This window comes from Camelus bactrianus, chromosome 2 (genome assembly GCF_048773025.1).
Source record: "Camelus bactrianus isolate YW-2024 breed Bactrian camel chromosome 2, ASM4877302v1, whole genome shotgun sequence".
NCBI lineage: Eukaryota > Metazoa > Chordata > Mammalia > Artiodactyla > Camelidae > Camelus > Camelus bactrianus.
In genome coordinates this window covers 50,163,290-50,181,209 of record NC_133540.1, presented here as the reverse complement: position 1 = coordinate 50,181,209, position 17,920 = coordinate 50,163,290, and the positions used below count along the sequence as shown (strand labels likewise).

The 17,920-nt window shown below is 40.9% G+C and overlaps 1 protein-coding gene across 11 annotated transcripts in view; it reads right to left on the bottom strand.

Annotated features, from left to right (window-relative positions):
• Window positions 1-2,625: 2,625 nt before the first annotated feature.
• Window positions 2,626-17,920, bottom strand: part of SMIM43 (small integral membrane protein 43) — a 45,715-nt gene continuing 30,420 nt past the window's right edge. For 3 of the 11 annotated variants that reach the window (XM_074341437.1, XM_074341446.1, XM_074341457.1), the window contains exons 2-6: window positions 14,182-14,249; window positions 13,011-13,079; window positions 8,458-8,605; window positions 6,933-7,002; window positions 2,626-4,168 (exon numbers count right to left, since the gene is read on the bottom strand). In XM_074341437.1, the coding sequence (XP_074197538.1) occupies window positions 4,072-4,168; window positions 6,933-7,002; window positions 8,458-8,605 (315 nt within the window). In that variant the 5' untranslated portion in view covers window positions 13,011-13,079; window positions 14,182-14,249 and the 3' untranslated portion in view covers window positions 2,626-4,071. The other 8 variants (XR_012499067.1, XR_012499074.1, XM_074341484.1 and 5 more) reach the window with 8 other exon arrangements.

The window sequence follows — 17,920 nt, the reverse complement described above, 5'->3', positions numbered from 1 at the left end:
TTTCTATAGTCACAAGCCTGCCCCAATTCAAGGGAAGGGGACATAGACCCTATCTCTCAATGTCAAAGTCACATTGTAGAGTATGTGAGATGGAAGGCAATGTTGTAGCCATCTTTTGGAAAATACAACCTGTCACAACTTATTAGAGATGAAAGCAAATTGCAGCATATTTATCATCTAATGCTGACTATATATGTTTTTAAAGCTTTTATGCATGTTCATGTAAATGTGATTAAATGTGACCGGCTAACTATACGTAGAAAATACACAGAAAGTCATTTCAAAAGATATACAGCAAATTGTTAGCAACAGTTTCAAGGAGAGGAGTGAGATTATAGTAGTGGGAGGTGGGTGGCACCATTCACTTTTCCTCTAATGGGTTGAGACTTTGCAATGAGTTCCCAGTCAAGATGTGTAAAGGATAAGAAGTTGCATGCCCAGAAAACTGCATGCAAATAAAACGGGGCATGAGACATGATTTGGTGCCAATCAAACTGAGACAGGAGGGAAGGCGGCAGCCATTAAAAGAAGGACATAGCAGTTAGCACCAAGACGGTGGGAAATTCAACTCCCAGAAAACCTTGAACTTCAATATAATTTCACTGAAATACAATAGCATGCTAAATGGCACTCCCACAGGTGCCAGTATGGTTTCAAGGCTGACCACAAAAGTCAAAGGGTGGATGATGGCCCAGTTCCTGGGAATCCCATCCCCTTTGCCAAAGTAGTTGGAATAATCCTTCCACTTGTTAGCATATGAAGTTACCGAGCCCATAAAAACGAGCAACACAGAACCTCATGACAGCTCTCCCTTCTAAGTGAAATGACCCGCACTCTGTCTATGGAGTGTGTATCTACTTTTACTTTAAATTGAGCACCCAACCCCCACACCTCATGGCCTTCCTCTTGCCTTCTGAGAGGGCCTGCACTCTTGTCTATGGAGTATATATCTCTCTGAATAAGTCTACTTTTACTCAACTGTGGCTCACTCTTGAATTCTTTCCTAAGTGAAGCCAAAGACCCACACTTGGTGAGGCACGTCCCAGAGACTCAGCCATGACCTGGGACGTGGCCATCCTCTCGCCCCACATTTTCCTGTATCAAAACCACCTCAGCTAAAATTTCTAAAAAGCATGATCAGGCATCCAGCCACTCAAGTGTCAGGCACCACTGAGATGAGGGGTAAACATCCAAATGGCTGTCCTGATACGTGAGCCAGGCAGTCCCACCTGGCTCAACTTATGCCGGTGAAGAAGCTGGGACCCTAACAACTCACGAGCCTCTCTGTTTTCTGTTTGTTGTTTATCACTTTAGCTTTCTAGTAAAAAAAAAAAAAAAAAGAAAAAAAAATCCCTTTAAAAACTGCAGTTTGCTCCCAACTGTAATAACAGAAAAAAGGATGTTTTGTACTTACGAGGATCCTTTTGACCAAATTCTACTCCAAATCCAGATTCAGATTATGGGCGGTGCTACGAGCAAGGATAAAGGAAGCATGGTATCAGGGTGGGGATTTCTTATTGAATTTAACCATTTTCAGCTGAAATTACTGAAGTGTCCTTTTGTGTGTGGAGTCTTTAGTAGGAGTTTATTATAAAAGTTCAAGTTTATAACATTTTGTGGTGAATAAATACCAAGACATCGTGAAAATACAGTCATCAAGAGAATGAGGTAATAGCTTAAGGATGATACTATGAAATGGAATAGAAAGCCCAGAAATTGTCCCACACTTATGTAGTCATTTGATTTTCGACAGAGATGCCAAAGCAATCCAATGGGGAAAGAAAAGTCTTTTCAGCAAATAGGGGGAAAACTGTTCATATATATGGTGAGGGGAGGACCCAATCCTTAGCTCATAGCAAACACAAAAATTAATTTGAGATAGAGAACAGATACAGTAAAATTAAAACTATAAAGCTTCTAGTCTAGAAGAAAGCACAGGAGAATATTTTTGTGACCTGAAAGATAGGCAGAAGCCTCTTAAAGAGGACACAGAAAGCAATAATAATAATAAAAAAAAGACAATAAATTTATCTTCAAAATTAAAAAATCTCTCTTTTAAAGACATTATTAGGAAAATGAATAGGCTATCCACAAATTAGAAGAATACTGTTGTGAAACATTTCTGATAAAAGAATAGGGTCTAGGATAGTTTCAAGAATTCCTAGAACTCAATAACAAAAGACAAAGAACCCAAAACAGGACACTGAAGCAAGATTCAAGTGATGCTTAGTGTAGAAAAGCAACCAGACACTTGAGAAAAGAATTAACCCAATACCATTATCACCATCATATTTTACCAAAACTCTGTATACAATGAAAGAAGCACTAGATATTTTTAAAAGATAACATTAATTGGCATATAGATATGCCTATTACAAAGGAAATCCGATACAAAAAAAAAAAATTTTCCATCCACTAACCTCATCCTAATTAACTCTTTGAGGGGGAGGATATAGCTCAAGAGGTAGAGATGCATGCTTAGCATGCACAAAGTCTTGGGTTCAATCCCCATGACCTCCTCTAAAAATAAATAAATAAACCTAATGACCGCCCCTCCGAAAAAAAAGCAAATTTAATTATCTCTTCAAAAAGTATGGGTAATAATAATTCACACATTCAAAAAGCTGAGATACATACATTTAGTATTTTTTTATTTCATAGCCTTTTAAAAAATATAAACCACTGAATATTTTGAAAAACAGATACAGAATAATCATTTAGCAGCCACAGTATTACAAAAATAAAGTAACACAGAATGAATTGCACAACAGAATAAAATAATCTCCACCAACTCACTCTGACTAGGAGCACAGAATGTTCACTAGGAATGTTAAGTGGACCGGCACCACCACCTTCCCATCAGTTATCACCAGCATCAGTCACAGGACCTGTTCCCAGGAGACCGTTCCATTTATACAGGAGTATGTGCAATGTAGAAATGTCAAGTTAACATCTTGAATTTAGTTCCAAAATATCATTTTTCTTTCTCCTCTGAGAGACAAGTTCAATGGCAAGATGGGACCGTGAAGACCATGGAAGCCAGCATATGACTTGCTCACATCCCTCCCAGCAAGTTCTAAAACACGAGAAAGGGAAAGGGGTGTGCTATGCTCTACAACACAATAGCCACGAGCCACATGTGGCTATTTAATTTATTTCAATTTTTTAAAATTATTTAAAATTAAAGAAAATTAAATTTTACTTCCTCAGTCACACTAGCCACATTTCAAGTGTTCACTAGCCACGTGTGGCTACTGGGTACCACATTAGACACTGCAGATATAGAACATTTCTGTCATCACAGGAAGTTCTTTTGGACAGCCCTGGATGTGGGAAGTGTTTCTTCTGCTTTTGCTTAACCAGGATGTAGGCTGCTTATGGAAGCAGCTCTGAGAAGCAATTGTCCCAGGATATTCCTAGATGGGGGGTGGAGTCACAGAGGGGAGTAAAGTAGCCTTTCCACACAGAGATTACCCTCTCCTGTGCATGAAAGGGATAAACATTTTATGGGGATCAAATACACAACTAGACTCCACCAAAAAATTTGGCAGGAAAATTAGAGAAAAGATACATGAAGCAGATGGGGAAGCAGCAAGATATAGCCTTCCTTATCTCATTTCAAACCTCCACGAAGAGATTATGTTTTCCAAGAAAGCGTGCAGCTTCCCAGGGTCCTGCTCTAGAAAATCTTGATGGGGGCAAGTATATGGCTCAGAAATAAGGTCAGTCCTGCCAAGAATTTCTTAAGAAAACCCAGCATGTCTTCACTCCTGCTCATCCTCTCAGAGCAGAGCAGTGTTGCCGGTTGTCAAGAAACTACAGTTTTGATCTGTTTCAAATGTTATGCTCCTTTCCTGTATTTTGTATCCAGAGGACAGACTGCCAGTCGTTCACCCATGATCCACCATTATCTTCTTCCTAATCCAGAGAACTCAGATTTTTGTTGAAGGCAATTATATGTCCAGCTGCAAAAACTACATTTCTCAGGCAACCTTAGAGATAACAGTAGCCAATGACACAGTCTGGCCAGTGAGATGTAGGCAAACATTGTTGGGCTGCCTGGAAAGCTCTTTAAAAGGAAGCTGACTCAAGCGGAGCGAGTATGCCCTGTTTCTCCTTTGGGCTTCCTCCGTCTTCTTGCGGGGAACTGCGGCAACTGTCTTGGAACCTAAGGGAAGAGCCATGGGAATCTCAGGGGCCACCTTGACCCTGACACCTGTGAGCTGCTGAACCAACACCAGTGATAGCCTACCCCCTACCTCCTTGTTACACGACAGCAAAATGAAACCCCTACTTTGTTTAAGCCACTGTTCAGGAATTTCAAGAAAGCAATCCACCTGGATTCCCAATAAGAAAGATTTTCATCTCAAAATAAAAAAAAAAAAATCTTACCTGAAGAATCTGTACATAGTCAATAAGTTCAAGTAACTTCAGAGAATCCCATTAATAAAACAAAAGTATAAAAATTTTAACTTGAACCCACCAACACTTTTACAGACTGAAGGTGGAGGAAATGATTAGGCTTATTGTGTAAAATAGCTAGCTGCTATTAAGGTAAATAACAGGGTTTTTAGCTTAATCCAGCAGGAAGTTCTTTTGAGTGTTTATTATGTTCTGATTATTCTTCTAAACACAGGTCTGCCCTTCTGATTACTCAAATTCTTATATGGTAAGATGCTAACTACTCAGATAATTAGTCAGATTATTTAATCTATAACTTTATTTTGCATAGACAAAGTAAGAAAGGGAGAATTGAGAATTTATTTCATTGATTCAACCCCTCCCACCCAAAAAATCAACATCAAAGATCTACAGGTCAATTTTTAACTTTCCCTTGTATGTGACACAGACATCTAACAGCAATTTCCTAATGTCCCCAGAGTTTTAATTGTAGGATGTAATTTAATACCTCAGAGTAGCTGTAAAAATTACAAAGTACAATATTGTGCAGGTACTCTCTATGTACTGCATTAGTACTGTTACTATGCTAAAAGACCCTAGGTTAGTAGGTATAAGTAACAAAAAATAAGCATTTCCCAATCTCCTAAATGGTTTAACCATTCACAATGTTTAAAACTTTGGCTATTAAAAAATTTTAACTCTACTGCATTTATTTTGAAACTATAGGCAAGATTGGAAACATGAAATGCCATGCTAAAAATGGGATATTGCATATTTTTTACTCACCTAGTTCCAAGTTTCCACCCCTGCAAGTGAACCAAAAACAAACCCTGGCACCTTGTCATTCCCAGAAAAGCCAGTGCATGGCACACTCTGGGTAAATCTTCTCTCTTATTCTGTGGAATCACACCAGATGGCATCAGTCCCGCATCTACAGCTGTGCCTTAAAATTGAAGTTTAGACATAGGAATCTACTTTATTAGACATTTTAGGTTTTACAGGTGTGATGGTGATGTCATTCTGATTCAACTTAAAATGGTTCTCTTTCCAGGTAGATCTGTAGACTCAGCACTTACAAGTTTGGAAATCAGTAAAACAATCAAGGTTATCCTAATAAGATTTGAAGTCACTTTAAACTGCTGAACTTTAGAAACAACAATGAAATAAGAACAGTTGAAACAGAATACTAATATTACATAATAATCAAATTACGACCCATTTCCTTATAATGTAAGAAATTCAACTCAGCTTCTAAGATTGCTGAAGAGTCACTAAAAACCTTTTATTGAAAATAAAATAATAATAGCAATGTTCTATAATCAAGTTACACATATAATGAGCAGTTCTTTTAAATATTCCTGATTTTTCAAGGGTTTTAATGTCTAGCTCATATGTACACTGTCTTCCAAAATAAACTTGGTATGGTGGTTGCCAGGCCCGTGGTGTGGTCAGTGGATGCAGCAGCCAACATGTACAAGCCTGAAACCCTGATCGTTTGCAGATACTAACCACTATATATAAAATAGATAAACAAGTTCATACTGTAGTGCACAGGGAACTATATTCACTATCTTGTAGTAACTTATGGTGAAAAAGAGTATGAAAACAAATATATATATATATATATATGTTCATGTATGATTGAAGCATTATGCTGTACACCATAAACTGACACAACATTGTAAACTGACTACACTTCAATAAATAAATATATATATATATATATATATATATATATATATATATATATATATATATATATATATATATATATATACCAAAAAAAGAATGTGTACAAGTGGCATAGTAAACAATCTTATGGTTATTGGGGGAAAGGAAGTGGGAAAGGATAAATTTGGGAGTTTGAAATTTGCAAATGTTAGCCACTATATATAAAAACAGATTTAAAAACCAAATTTCTTCTGTATAGCATAGGGAACCATATTCAGTATCTTATAAAAATTAATGAAAAAGAATATAAAAATGAATATATGTGTATGTATATACATGACTGGGACATTGTTCTCTGTATACAGAAAATGATACATTGTAACTGATTATACTTCAGTTAAAAAAAGAATGTGTACAAGTAGCAAAAAATGTAAGTAATGTGAGTTCAAAAGTAGTTCTAATGTGGGAGATGGGTCTATGCTGGGTTTTGAAAAATGATGATTGAATAAATGAATAAAACAAGGCAGCTTATATGCAAGTATCCAAGTTTCAAAAGCAAGATCTCTAACAAAGAAATGCAAAGCAGGAGATCAAAAGCATCAAGTTCTGATAGCAAATGTGAGAACCCTTCATTCTCACAGTTTAGGGCCAAGTTCCAGGAGGAAATTGGGTAATAGGAATAAATATTCATTTTTGCCTGGATAAATGGGAACTTAGTAATGAATGAATTAGATTCCGGGGAGGTTATAAAATGGCACCGGCCACAAGATAGAAAGGCAACCACTCTGTTCGTAGGAAACTGAGTCAGTAGAACCAGCAAAGAGTTTGGCTTAACAGTGGGATGGCAGCAAACTACTCACCTTGCGTTCTCTATAGTTTCCTGTCTGGAAGAGTCAGAGTGGTTTAAACCTTTGTACACCAGTGGTACTGCTAGGAAGAATAAAGGATTACAAAGACATAGAAAACAAATTTATGGTTACCAGGGGCCAAGGTGGGTGGGGATAAATTGGGATTTCGGGATGAGCAGATACAAAGTACTATATACAAAATAGATAAACAACAAGGTCCTACTGTATAGCACAGGGAAATATATTCAATACCTTGTAATACCTATTACAAAAAAGAATATGAAAAAGAATATGTATGTATGTATAACTTAATCACTATGATGTATACCAGAAACTAACACAATATTGTAAATCAACTAAACTTCACTAAAAAAATAAAAGGGGGGGTAGGGTATAGCTCAGTGGTAGAGTGCACACTTAGCATGCACAAGGTCCTGGGTTCAATCCCCAGAACCTCCATTAAAAAAGGAAAAAACCTCACTACCTTGATGATCTAACTTCAAAAAAGAAAATCAAGTCAAGCAGGTTATGGTTATAATAATTTACATTCTGATTATTTATAAAGTATGAAGTGATTATTTTCCAGCCTTGTAAACAATTATTATTGCTTATTAATTATTCCCACACCCATCTTCGAAGTCCATATTAATCATACAACTGTGTAGCTAAATGCCACTGCAGACATGATAACCAATTAGAGAGCTATTGTTCACAGTACGATATAAAAGCACTGCAGTTGATTCAGAGATTCAAACTGGGAATTCAAATCAAGTCTTACTATACCTCGATAAAGAGAGGTGTGTGTGTGTGTGTATATATATGTATATATGTACATATGAGAATTTGCTCATGACATTATATTTAAAATAAACCACTTACTTCATTAACAACAGTTCTATTCTAGTAGAGCAAAATAGAAAATGTGGGAAATTATCTGAACGTCTCAGGCCAAAACTTTCCCCATAATTATTCACCTAAATGAGACTATTTTTTCCTTCCCTTGAATTATTAAAATAATCATCTTTCATTTCACTTTCATATTATCAACTTAGGCAAAACTTAGTATTTTGTTATTTTTAGCCCTTCTACATGGTCTTCCTTTGTGCCTAAAGTTAGTAAATATTTTCAGTGTTACAGTCATCACATGGACAGCTTATCCTACCATAAACATGACTGAAGCTAAATCTTCCCTTATTGAAGACAAGTTATGTCTGCATTCCATATTCCAACTTCAAGAACCCCTGCGCTGGTTTCCAAAATAACAGAGTATTTATTAAAATTGCAGTCACTCCTCACATCCCATTTTAATTAAAAGATTATGACCCTCCACTTAGACACTGACTCTTGGACTGAATTAGGAAAGCCATGTCTCCTAGGTTCCAGGAGAAGCTCGTCAAAGCTCGTCAGTTCTGAGTGGAAGAGTGCCCTTTATTTCATTGTACCCATTTCCTCCATCCTAACCTCTCACTGTTTTAGGTCCTGGGTCTTGAGAAATTTACCTAGGGACAAAGTGAAACCAAGGGTGGCCCCTGCTTACCATCGCAGAAAACTTCCATCTCCGGTTGTTCCAGCCCCTCCGTGCAGGGTTCCCCGTTACCCGCCTGTAACTGAAGCTGCGGCCCTCCGCGCACCAGTCCGATGCGGTGCTCCAGGACTTGTGATGGCGTAAATCGAGGAAAAAGCATCTGGAAGATGAAGTTGTTATTTGCTGGGAGGGTACTTAGGGCACACTGGTGACAACTTTACTCCTGCCCGTCAATCTTCCACCAACATTCTAATCACGTAGGACAGGCAGCCTTGCTGAAATGACAGCTTCGCTCTTCCTGTCCTTTTCCTGTTGCCCTGCAACGTGTAAACTGCCTTTTTTCTCCAGCCCTCCATAGCAACCCCGAGGACTCTTCCAGTGACTCCCACTCTAACGCTCATCCTCCTGCTGCTCCAGATTACAAGCCTACCCGCCACAGCAATGCGCAGGCACCTACCAGGCCGGCGTCTACAACAGCAGTAAGGATCAAGGGGGAAGAAGAGATTCCTCATAAAATCTGGGCTGCTGAATCCTGTCTCCCTGGCACTGCCAACTGAACCCCATTTAGCGTCTATCAAAGCACAATGATACTTAAAGTATTTGGAATACTTCAAGTGCAGCCTGTTTCCTCCCGCCTCCTTTCCCAAAGGTTAGGCTGACATTCAATTTTGTTTGTAAGTAGCTGGACTGAATTGTCTTCCCCTTGGGTTCAAGTTTTCTTCCCCTTGGGTTCAAGATAAAATGCAGCTAGACTGGGAAGAAGAGCTTGCAGGTGCTCAAAGCCATTTCGGCTCCAAGAGCTTAACTTTTCTCTTTCTGCATCTCTCTCGCCCCGGAAAGCTTAGGGTCCCTCCCTAAGAGCACAGCGCCAGCCCAGACCCCATACACTCGCGGTCCCTGACATCCGAGCACCAGCCTCCCGGAGGAGCGGGGAAACGCACCCCTTTGCCAACCCCTCCTACGCCCAAACGGACCTGCCAGCGAGGCAGCCAAGCCTGGCCCTAGAACCCCGGCAGCCGTGCGGCGGGAGAATCGAGGCCGAGTCCCAGCTCGGCGCCCGCACAGCTCCATGCCCTCCAGCCGGTTGCCGCGCAGTGCTGATTACACCGCTTGCTCCTGGGAGAAACCCCAAGGCTCCCGGCGCAGCGAGAGGCGCCCGGGCTGGAGCGCCCCGGCGGTGCTGGCCACAGAGTTCTTCAGCTGCTTGATGACCACAAAGAGCAGGAGGAAAAGTAAGAAGAGCAGGAAGAAGAAGAGCGCCAGATAGAGCAGAAAGTTGAGCTCCCACTCCATGCTGGAGGCGCCGGCGTTCGGTGGCCGTGCGCTCTCGGCGCGGGTTGCCTCTGGCGGACGAGGCGCGCCGCCCGGGTCCCACCTCCGGTCTCCTCCTGCCCGCGCAAGGGTGCCTCGCCGTGGGCGCCAGCTCCGGGGTCCGACCTCGCCTTCCCCAGCTCAGAGGAAACGCGCGCCAAGGAGCTGGTGTAATCCGGGCTCCCAATAGGAACAGCCTCCCGCTGTGCTGAGAGCCTCTCCTGCGCTCCTGGGGACGTGAGCGGGTATTTCTAGGGGCGAACTTCAGCGGGCGGAGACGCCGGTAGAAGGGGTCACGCACCGCTTGGCCTCCCAGGAGATGGCTGGGGCTGGTTATTTTGCAAATGATCTTAATATTCCCAACCCTAACATACAATGAGGTCTCTAGCCCCTCCCTTCTTAATAAATTTATTTCATTGTTTTTCCCTGTCCAAGCTTTCCCAAAGGGCAGAAGATACCATAGCCCAGAGACCAAATGTATTAAAGGTGACAGTGAAGGTGGTCTAAAGAGCTGTGAGATGACTTAAGGGTGCCCGAGTGAACGCCAGTTCAAGCTGCCTTGCTCTTCAGAGTCGCAGATGCACTCAATATAGACTGCACTTTGCTGTGGACAAGTCATTCATAAAAGCATTAAAGAGAAAACGCATTTCAACTGTTACATTGTACAAAGTCTTCCAATGTTGACCTAGAATACAGTTTCTTTGGTGGAAAGCAAAAACAAAACCACACAACAACAAAGTGCTCCTTTAAGCCCGTAAGGCCTCTCTGTATCTGACTAAGATCACCCACAGCCCATATGGTACAGCTTTGAAAGAAATCCAGTTTATCTGTTGCTGTGTAACAAACTACCCCAAAGCTTCACGGCTTAAAACAACATAAACATTGGTAAACATAAACATACCCCTCACAGTTTCTGTGGGTCAAGAATTTGGGAGCATTTAGATGGGTGACTTTGACTTTGGGTTTCTTGCAAGTTTGCAGTCAGGTTCACCAGTGTGGCAGTCACCTGAAGGATTGTCTGGAGCTGGAGAATCCGGCTCCAAAGTGGCTCACTTACATGGCTTCTAAGTAATGCTGGCTATTGGTAGGAGGCCTCAGTTCCTTACAATGTGGGCTTCTCCACAGGGCTGCTTGGCTGCACAACCCTCTGCTGACTTCCCCTTGAGCACCAGAGCTGAGAGCTGAGAGCATGTCCCCCAGCAATCCAAGAGAACAAGGCAGAAACTGCAGCTCCAATTACGGCTGGCTTCAGAAGTCATATACCTTCATTTCTGCGGTATCCTACTGCAGAAAGACTTCTGCAGGTCACACAGGTAGGTCAGCCCTATTCGATGTAGGAGTCCAAGGACATGAACACCAGGGGTAAGGCTCATTGGTGGCCATCTTGGAGTCTGGCTACCAGAGCTGCTAACACAATAGGTTATCATTGTCCACTCCATGAGCCTCCAACTTTATCGCATTCTTTGTGAAGATACAGGAAAGGGCCCTGGGCTGAATTCAGGGAATAAGGCCTGATGTAAACACCCCAAATTATTTAATGGGCTTCCTATAATAACTCTTCCAGTGATAGCAGGGGGTTCAAAGAAACAGGATGGAAAAAAAGCTGTGACCTAATTCTGGTCTCAGGAACACATGTCAGTGGTTGCTTCAGCTCTCTGACTCTCAGTCCCTTCACCTGTAACACACCTTGCTCACTGTTTCCTTGGCTTTGTTGTGAGGAACAAAAACAAGTGGGATGTTGAGTAAGAATGCATTTTACTAAACACTATTATTATTCTGTTACTGAGAGCCCCCAATGTTATAGCCTGCTGTACCAAATTCCCAGGTTCCTAGGCCTCTCCACCAAGTATCTTACAGTGTAAGGAATTTCTTGATCTCTCAAACTCTCTCTCTCTCTCAATAACATTGTTAATCTACCTCATTGGCAGTGGTATGCTGGAACTGGCTCATAAACTTTTTTCTCAAAAATTTTGCAAGCCATTTGCTAAAATTCAGCTATGATTAAAAATTAAATCATATAAACTTACAATTAAATAAATTATGTTAACCACAAAGGTAATAAATACTCGAAACTCATACTCAAGCTTCCTAATTATTTTACTACATTTTACTGTTATCTATGCACTTGAGATTATTTGCATGTTGTAGCTGTATAGCTGAAGTATTATTTAACAGTATTTTACTGCTGTGCTTAGATGTCATGTAGGTAGCTTGAAATTGGCCACAGTGGACGTATTTGCCCTGTGGAAATGTACAGATGCCACAAATCAGGGCCAGAGAGCCAGTTGTTATGAGCACAGCACTGCTCATGGAGTTAATAAGGAAATTTTGAAGTCTCATACAGGTAAAGCAGGATCTGTGATTTTTTTTTTTTTTGACCTCCCAGAATCCACACATCTCCACTCAAAGCATCACATATTCCAACTGGTAGAATTCTCCATTTTATGCCATCTTGGCAAAAGGACAGATCCCAGTGACTACTTTCCACTGCCACCTCCCATTATGGAAACCAAGAGGGTCAGATACGTCTTTTACCCACTCCTGATACAATGCAAGGAGGAAAGCAGGAACAGCCATGCCAGAAACTCACCCAAATATCCTTGATTCTGGGACTCTGAAGCATGGAAGTGGATGGAACAGGAGAGAATGGAAGTCAGATGCATCTGTGTGCAGAGGCGCTTCCAGGCCAGACCAGTCCTGGGAGTGCTGGGCGTGGCTCTTGCTGCCTGCTCCCATGGCATCCTAGACTCTTGCCCTTTTTCTAAACTTGGCCTTCCTGCCTCTTTTCTATTCTATGAACTTCCACTGGTTTTCCAGTTAATCTCCTTACTGCAGCGGAGTATAGTGCTTAATGGCAACTTGCTTACGGATGAGAATACTGACTGATAAAGAAAGCATTACTTACACACTTTGCATATGTTAAGTGCTCATAATCAACAAGGTTTGGTCAAAAAGGCATATCCCATTTGGCACATTGCCATCCAGATATCCAAGCCATCAAAGGATGGACACTGAAGCACAGAGAGGTTAAGTGACATGCTCAAGGCCACACAGCTAGCAAGCAGCAGAACTGGAATATGAGCCCAGGGAGTTTGGCTCCAGAGCCTGCATTCTCAATACCCATGGCACACTGCTTCAGGGGGAAAAGTGCCCTTTTCTTGTGCATAACTGTCAAATTAAAGGCTTTTTTTTTTCTTCTTTCGAGTGTCAAATGTAAAAGAAACAAATTTTAAGTGACACTTCTGCTTACGTACATCTCAGCTCCTTCCTTTGAAATCTTGACGGTCAAAGCTTCAAATGAGCCAGGGTTTGCCTGCAAAATACTGGGGAAAGAGGCCAAGAAATGAGGGTTTTGTGTCACCAAGCCCAAACCCATTTCAGCCTTCCCAAGAATAGCTATTTAGATTATCCATTTCTCTGAGCAGCTTAAACATATTTATAAATATTAACTAATAAATCCTCATATTCAGTCTCAATAAAATTTGTATTTAAAATAATATTGCTGCCACAAAAATAACTTGTTACATTTATTAGATGCTCCCAATGCTTTTTAGCCTCTGGTCATATTTATATATTTCATATGATGGTCTGAATTTCAGTTTATATTATTATAAATAACTCCATGGAAATAACACAGTTTTCTCTGCCTAAATATGCTTATTAATGGAAACCCCCAGAAAGAAAATCTAAGAATTTTAAGAAGCAGAAAAGATATTCACTGCAGATAAGAGCTTGGCTGGTTCTAGCATCTAAAAAGAAGGTCCTGGTGTACTAATTGCCAAGGTGGAGGGAGGCTGTGTCACTACAATGCCATACCACTGCCCACAGAATGGGCCCCACGCCGCATATGCTTTCATTAACACAATAAGCCTCATAGGCAGGCTTTCAACTCCTCAATCCTGTCCTCACGAGGTCCTCACGAGTCTCAAAGCCACTGCTCCAGGTCCTGGTCTGTGGATATCTATGGTATGTAGCAGGATAGGGTTCTCCAGTCCTTTCCCTGCTTTGTTCCTCCACACCCTCACCTCCAAAAGGGAGGGGTTCTTTTATCCTAACAAGCATCAAAGGTATTTATAAGAAGTGATTAATAGTAGCAGTAGAAGTGTTTGTCTTGTAAATGTGCCTCTTTAAAGAGTCTAAAGACCTAAGACACCTACGGGGAGGGGGAAGATATAACTCAGTGGTAGATCATGTGCTTAGCATGCATAAGGTCCTGGGTTCAATCCCCAGTACCTCCATTTAAAAAAGAAAAAAAAGAAAAAAATTTTAAAAAATAAAGAAAGAAGAAGAAAAGGAAACAAAACAAAACAAAACAAAAAAACAAAAACGAAAGGGAAACAAAACAAAACAAGAGAAAAAAGACACCCAGGAAGGGCTGTCAAAATTTACTGTCAGGATCTCAGGATGGAACTTACTTGGACTTACCTGTTGGGGGTACTTGCAGGATGGAAAAGAGATGGCCAGGTACCTTTCTAAGGCTGACTCAGTTAGGCCTGAAATGAACCCAAAAGAAATAGAGAAAATATTTTGTACCATGCTCTAGCCTCAAAATGTGTTGTTAACCATGCTTAGTAACACTGGGTTCTTAAGTAACTGTATACCTTTCCAGACACTGCGGACCATAAAAATTGGGTTACAAGTTTCTGTGTAGATGGGGTGTCTTTTAAAGCATGTGCTGGGAATGAGATTTATACACTGTTAAAGTTTACAGGCCCTAAGAAGCTCTCTCCTAACCAGTCAGGTTCTGAATCAGTCCCAGTGATCCCAGCAACCCTTAATCACCCCAAAATATCCCCACTATACTATCGACCTTCCTCTGACACAACTGTCTCCCTTGCTCCTGCTCCATATACAAGTGGTAGGTAGCACCGTATTCATTTCTAGGAGATACAAATTGGGCTTCCTTGGAATTTCCCCTTACTTATACACTTTATGACCCCTACAACCCTCAAGAACAGCACAGAAAAATCTGAGAATGTTCACTGTATTAGGAGATAAAAGTGAGTTGTTTTATCTCAGGGAGTCATCTAAAGTTAATCAGCAATTATTGCAGCATTCCAACAATAGGATTTGTTCCCACACGCTCATTTCTCTCCCCAATCTATCCCCCAAAAGTGACTTAGGCAATTATGCAACGTTTACGACATGAGATACCCTTCAGAAAATAAGCAAAATGTATGTGGTAAGCTGCTTAAATCTGATGTGTACATTTAGAAATTCCAGTGAGTTGGAAGTAGGGAAGGAAGGAAGGAAAGAACGGCAGAAGGGAGGAAGGGAAATCTAAGGAAGAAATTCATTCAGGGGTGTGTAGGAGATCATCCTATGTGGGTAGCCTTTGAAATCCAGAATTCACCACTAAGAACAATTCTACAGAAAAAAGAACAATGACAACTCTAGACCCTTAGTTTAGAATGTCTTAAAACACAACAGAAGATACCCAAGTCTGTTCAATATTTTAAAAGAAAAATATTAAGTGACAGATGTGGTAACGGCCAAATATTTTTTCTTTAATTTAGACTCTTTCCAGTAAGTTAGCAGGAACATTGGAGAAAGTTGATGTGACTGTGGCTGACCCTAGACTTGATCAATTCTATGTCATGCAGCAAAATAAAAAGTCTGAAGATTATATAGAGCAACGTATCCTTTGTTCAGCACAACTTTAATAATGACAGCAGGAAACTGTCACCACTAATGGAAGGTCTGCCAGCTTCCATAAGAGCTGATAATGATCAGAGCTGTGGGTTTGCAGATACACACACACATACACATGAGATAAAACTGGACTGCCCCAGGGGAAAGAGGAATTAGAAAACAGTAGAATTTGTTGTAACGCATACTCCCTTAGTGAAATGCTGGCTTGTGAGCTCTAATGACCCAACAACCAGAGTCTGCACTCTTGGATCTGGGGATCCAAGTCATTCTCCAGGCATATACATGCACACACTGTAGTTCAGACTGGCAATGAACAGACTTGGGTCCCAGTCTGGTACACTCTACCCTATACTGTACTGTATAGTGCTGTTAGTGTTTCCAGTCCTATCGACTTGGACATGTATCCTGGCTTAGTTTCTTGCTTAGTTTCTTGCTACCCTGGACACCTTTGGTTGCCCTCCAAGCACCTCTTCCCTCCTTTTTCCTTATTAATAGAATCCTGACTCTTGTCAAGTATCTGCCTCTTTCCCGTGCATCCCTTGTGACTTAGAGGAAACTCTTTTGGGGAAGTGGCTCCCCATTGGTCTAAAGCCATTCAGGGAACATGACTAATTTGGGGGGGGGGGCAGAAGGGGGCATATGATCTAAATTGACCTAACCTAATTGAAAAAATAGATTATTAGTCAGTGTCCAAAAGAGAAAACAAAACCACTATAGGTGTTTAAAATACAGAAATTTAATGCTGGGAATTGGTTACAAGGCTATTGAATGGGTAGGAGGAAAAAGAAGGTAAGTATCACAAGATTGTAGCCACATGGGCTAGAAAAAGCCAAAGGGCAAATAGAATTACATAGAGCCTGTGATCACTGCTGCCCAGAGCCCGTGATCCCTGTTGCCATAATTTATATCCAAGACTTCTCTTGGAAGACGCAAGCCTTCAAACAGACTCCCTACTTCCATAATATTTTATTAGATTCTGCTAGTGAAATTGTTGCCTAGGTGGGGAGATAAGATTCCTAGTGCTTTCTAATCTATCATCTTTCTCAGAATCCTTCTTTTTATTTTTAATTGTGGTAAAATACACATGAGATAAAATTTACCATCTTAACCAGTTAAGTATACAGTTTAGTGGTATTAAATACATTCATAATGTTGTGCAGCCATCACCACTGTCCATCTTCAGAACTCTGTCATCCTGGAAAACTAAAACTCGGTACCCATTAAAAAGTAACTCTCCATTTCCCCCTCACCCAGCCCTGGAAACCACCATTCTACTTTGAATCTCTACAAATGTGACTGCTCTAGGTACCTTATATATGGGGAATCATACAGTGTTTGTCCTTGTATGACTGGCTTATTTCACTTACCATGATGTCCACAAGGCTCATCCCTATTGTTACATATGTCAGAATTTCCTTCCCAAAGCTGAACAGCATTTTGTAAAGGTTAATTTCATGTGTCAACTTGACCAGACCACAGGGTGTCCAGACATTTGGTCCAACACTATCCTGGGTGTCTCTGTGAGGGTGTTTCTGGATGGGATTAACATTTGAATCAGTAGACAGAAAAGCAGGTTGCCCTCCCCTGTGTGGGTGGGACCTATCCAATCAGCTGAAAGACTGAAAAAAGGCTGACCCTCCCATGAGTAGGAGACCTGGTTGCCTTCAAGTTGGTACTTGGTTTTTAACCACTGCCTTCAGACTTGAACTGAAACACTGGCACTCCTTGCTTCTTGAGCTACTGTTTTTCAAACTGGAATTGCACCATCAGCTCTTCTGGGTCTCCAGCTTGCCAATGGCAGACCTTGGAGCATCTCGGCTTTCATAATTATGTGGGCCAATTCATTATAATAAATCATATCTATTTCTGTGTCTCTAGCTCACTAGATCTCCCATTTGCTCTGCTTCTCTGGAGATCCTTGACGAATATGTATTCCACTGTATGTATGTACCACTCTTAGAGCTATCCTTCACTTTGAGTAAAACAGGAGCTTTACCATATGATCTAGAACATTAAAACCATCTACTTTGGCTATAAGTTACAGGGAGGGATCACATATCCCTCCTGAAGAATATGTCCTGAGAAGTTTGAATAGTCTTATTACAGAAAGTCACACTACTATTTAGTATATGTGAAAAGGTTTTCTGTATTAAGAGAGGCCAATTCCACAGTCATTGAGCTATGTATGGGCTTGGTATTATTGTCTCTGTGATACTGTTGCAGAAAAACGTGTTACAGCTGGGTGTTACAGCTCAGTTGTGACAGCAACCTGGATCCGGGCGAGAGACCAAGCAGCACTCAGAGAGTTGAAGAACTCAGGTTTATTACACCAGCAGGCCCAGAGAAGTCAACATTCCAAGCTCTGGACCCCGTCTGTAGGTTTACACAGGCTTTTATAGGCTGCCAGTTTACACTTTGCAACATCATATACAAATAAGGTATAACCAAAGTTAACTAATTAGGAACAAGCTTTGTAGAAATGGACCAATCAGGAGGGAGAGAAATAACCAAT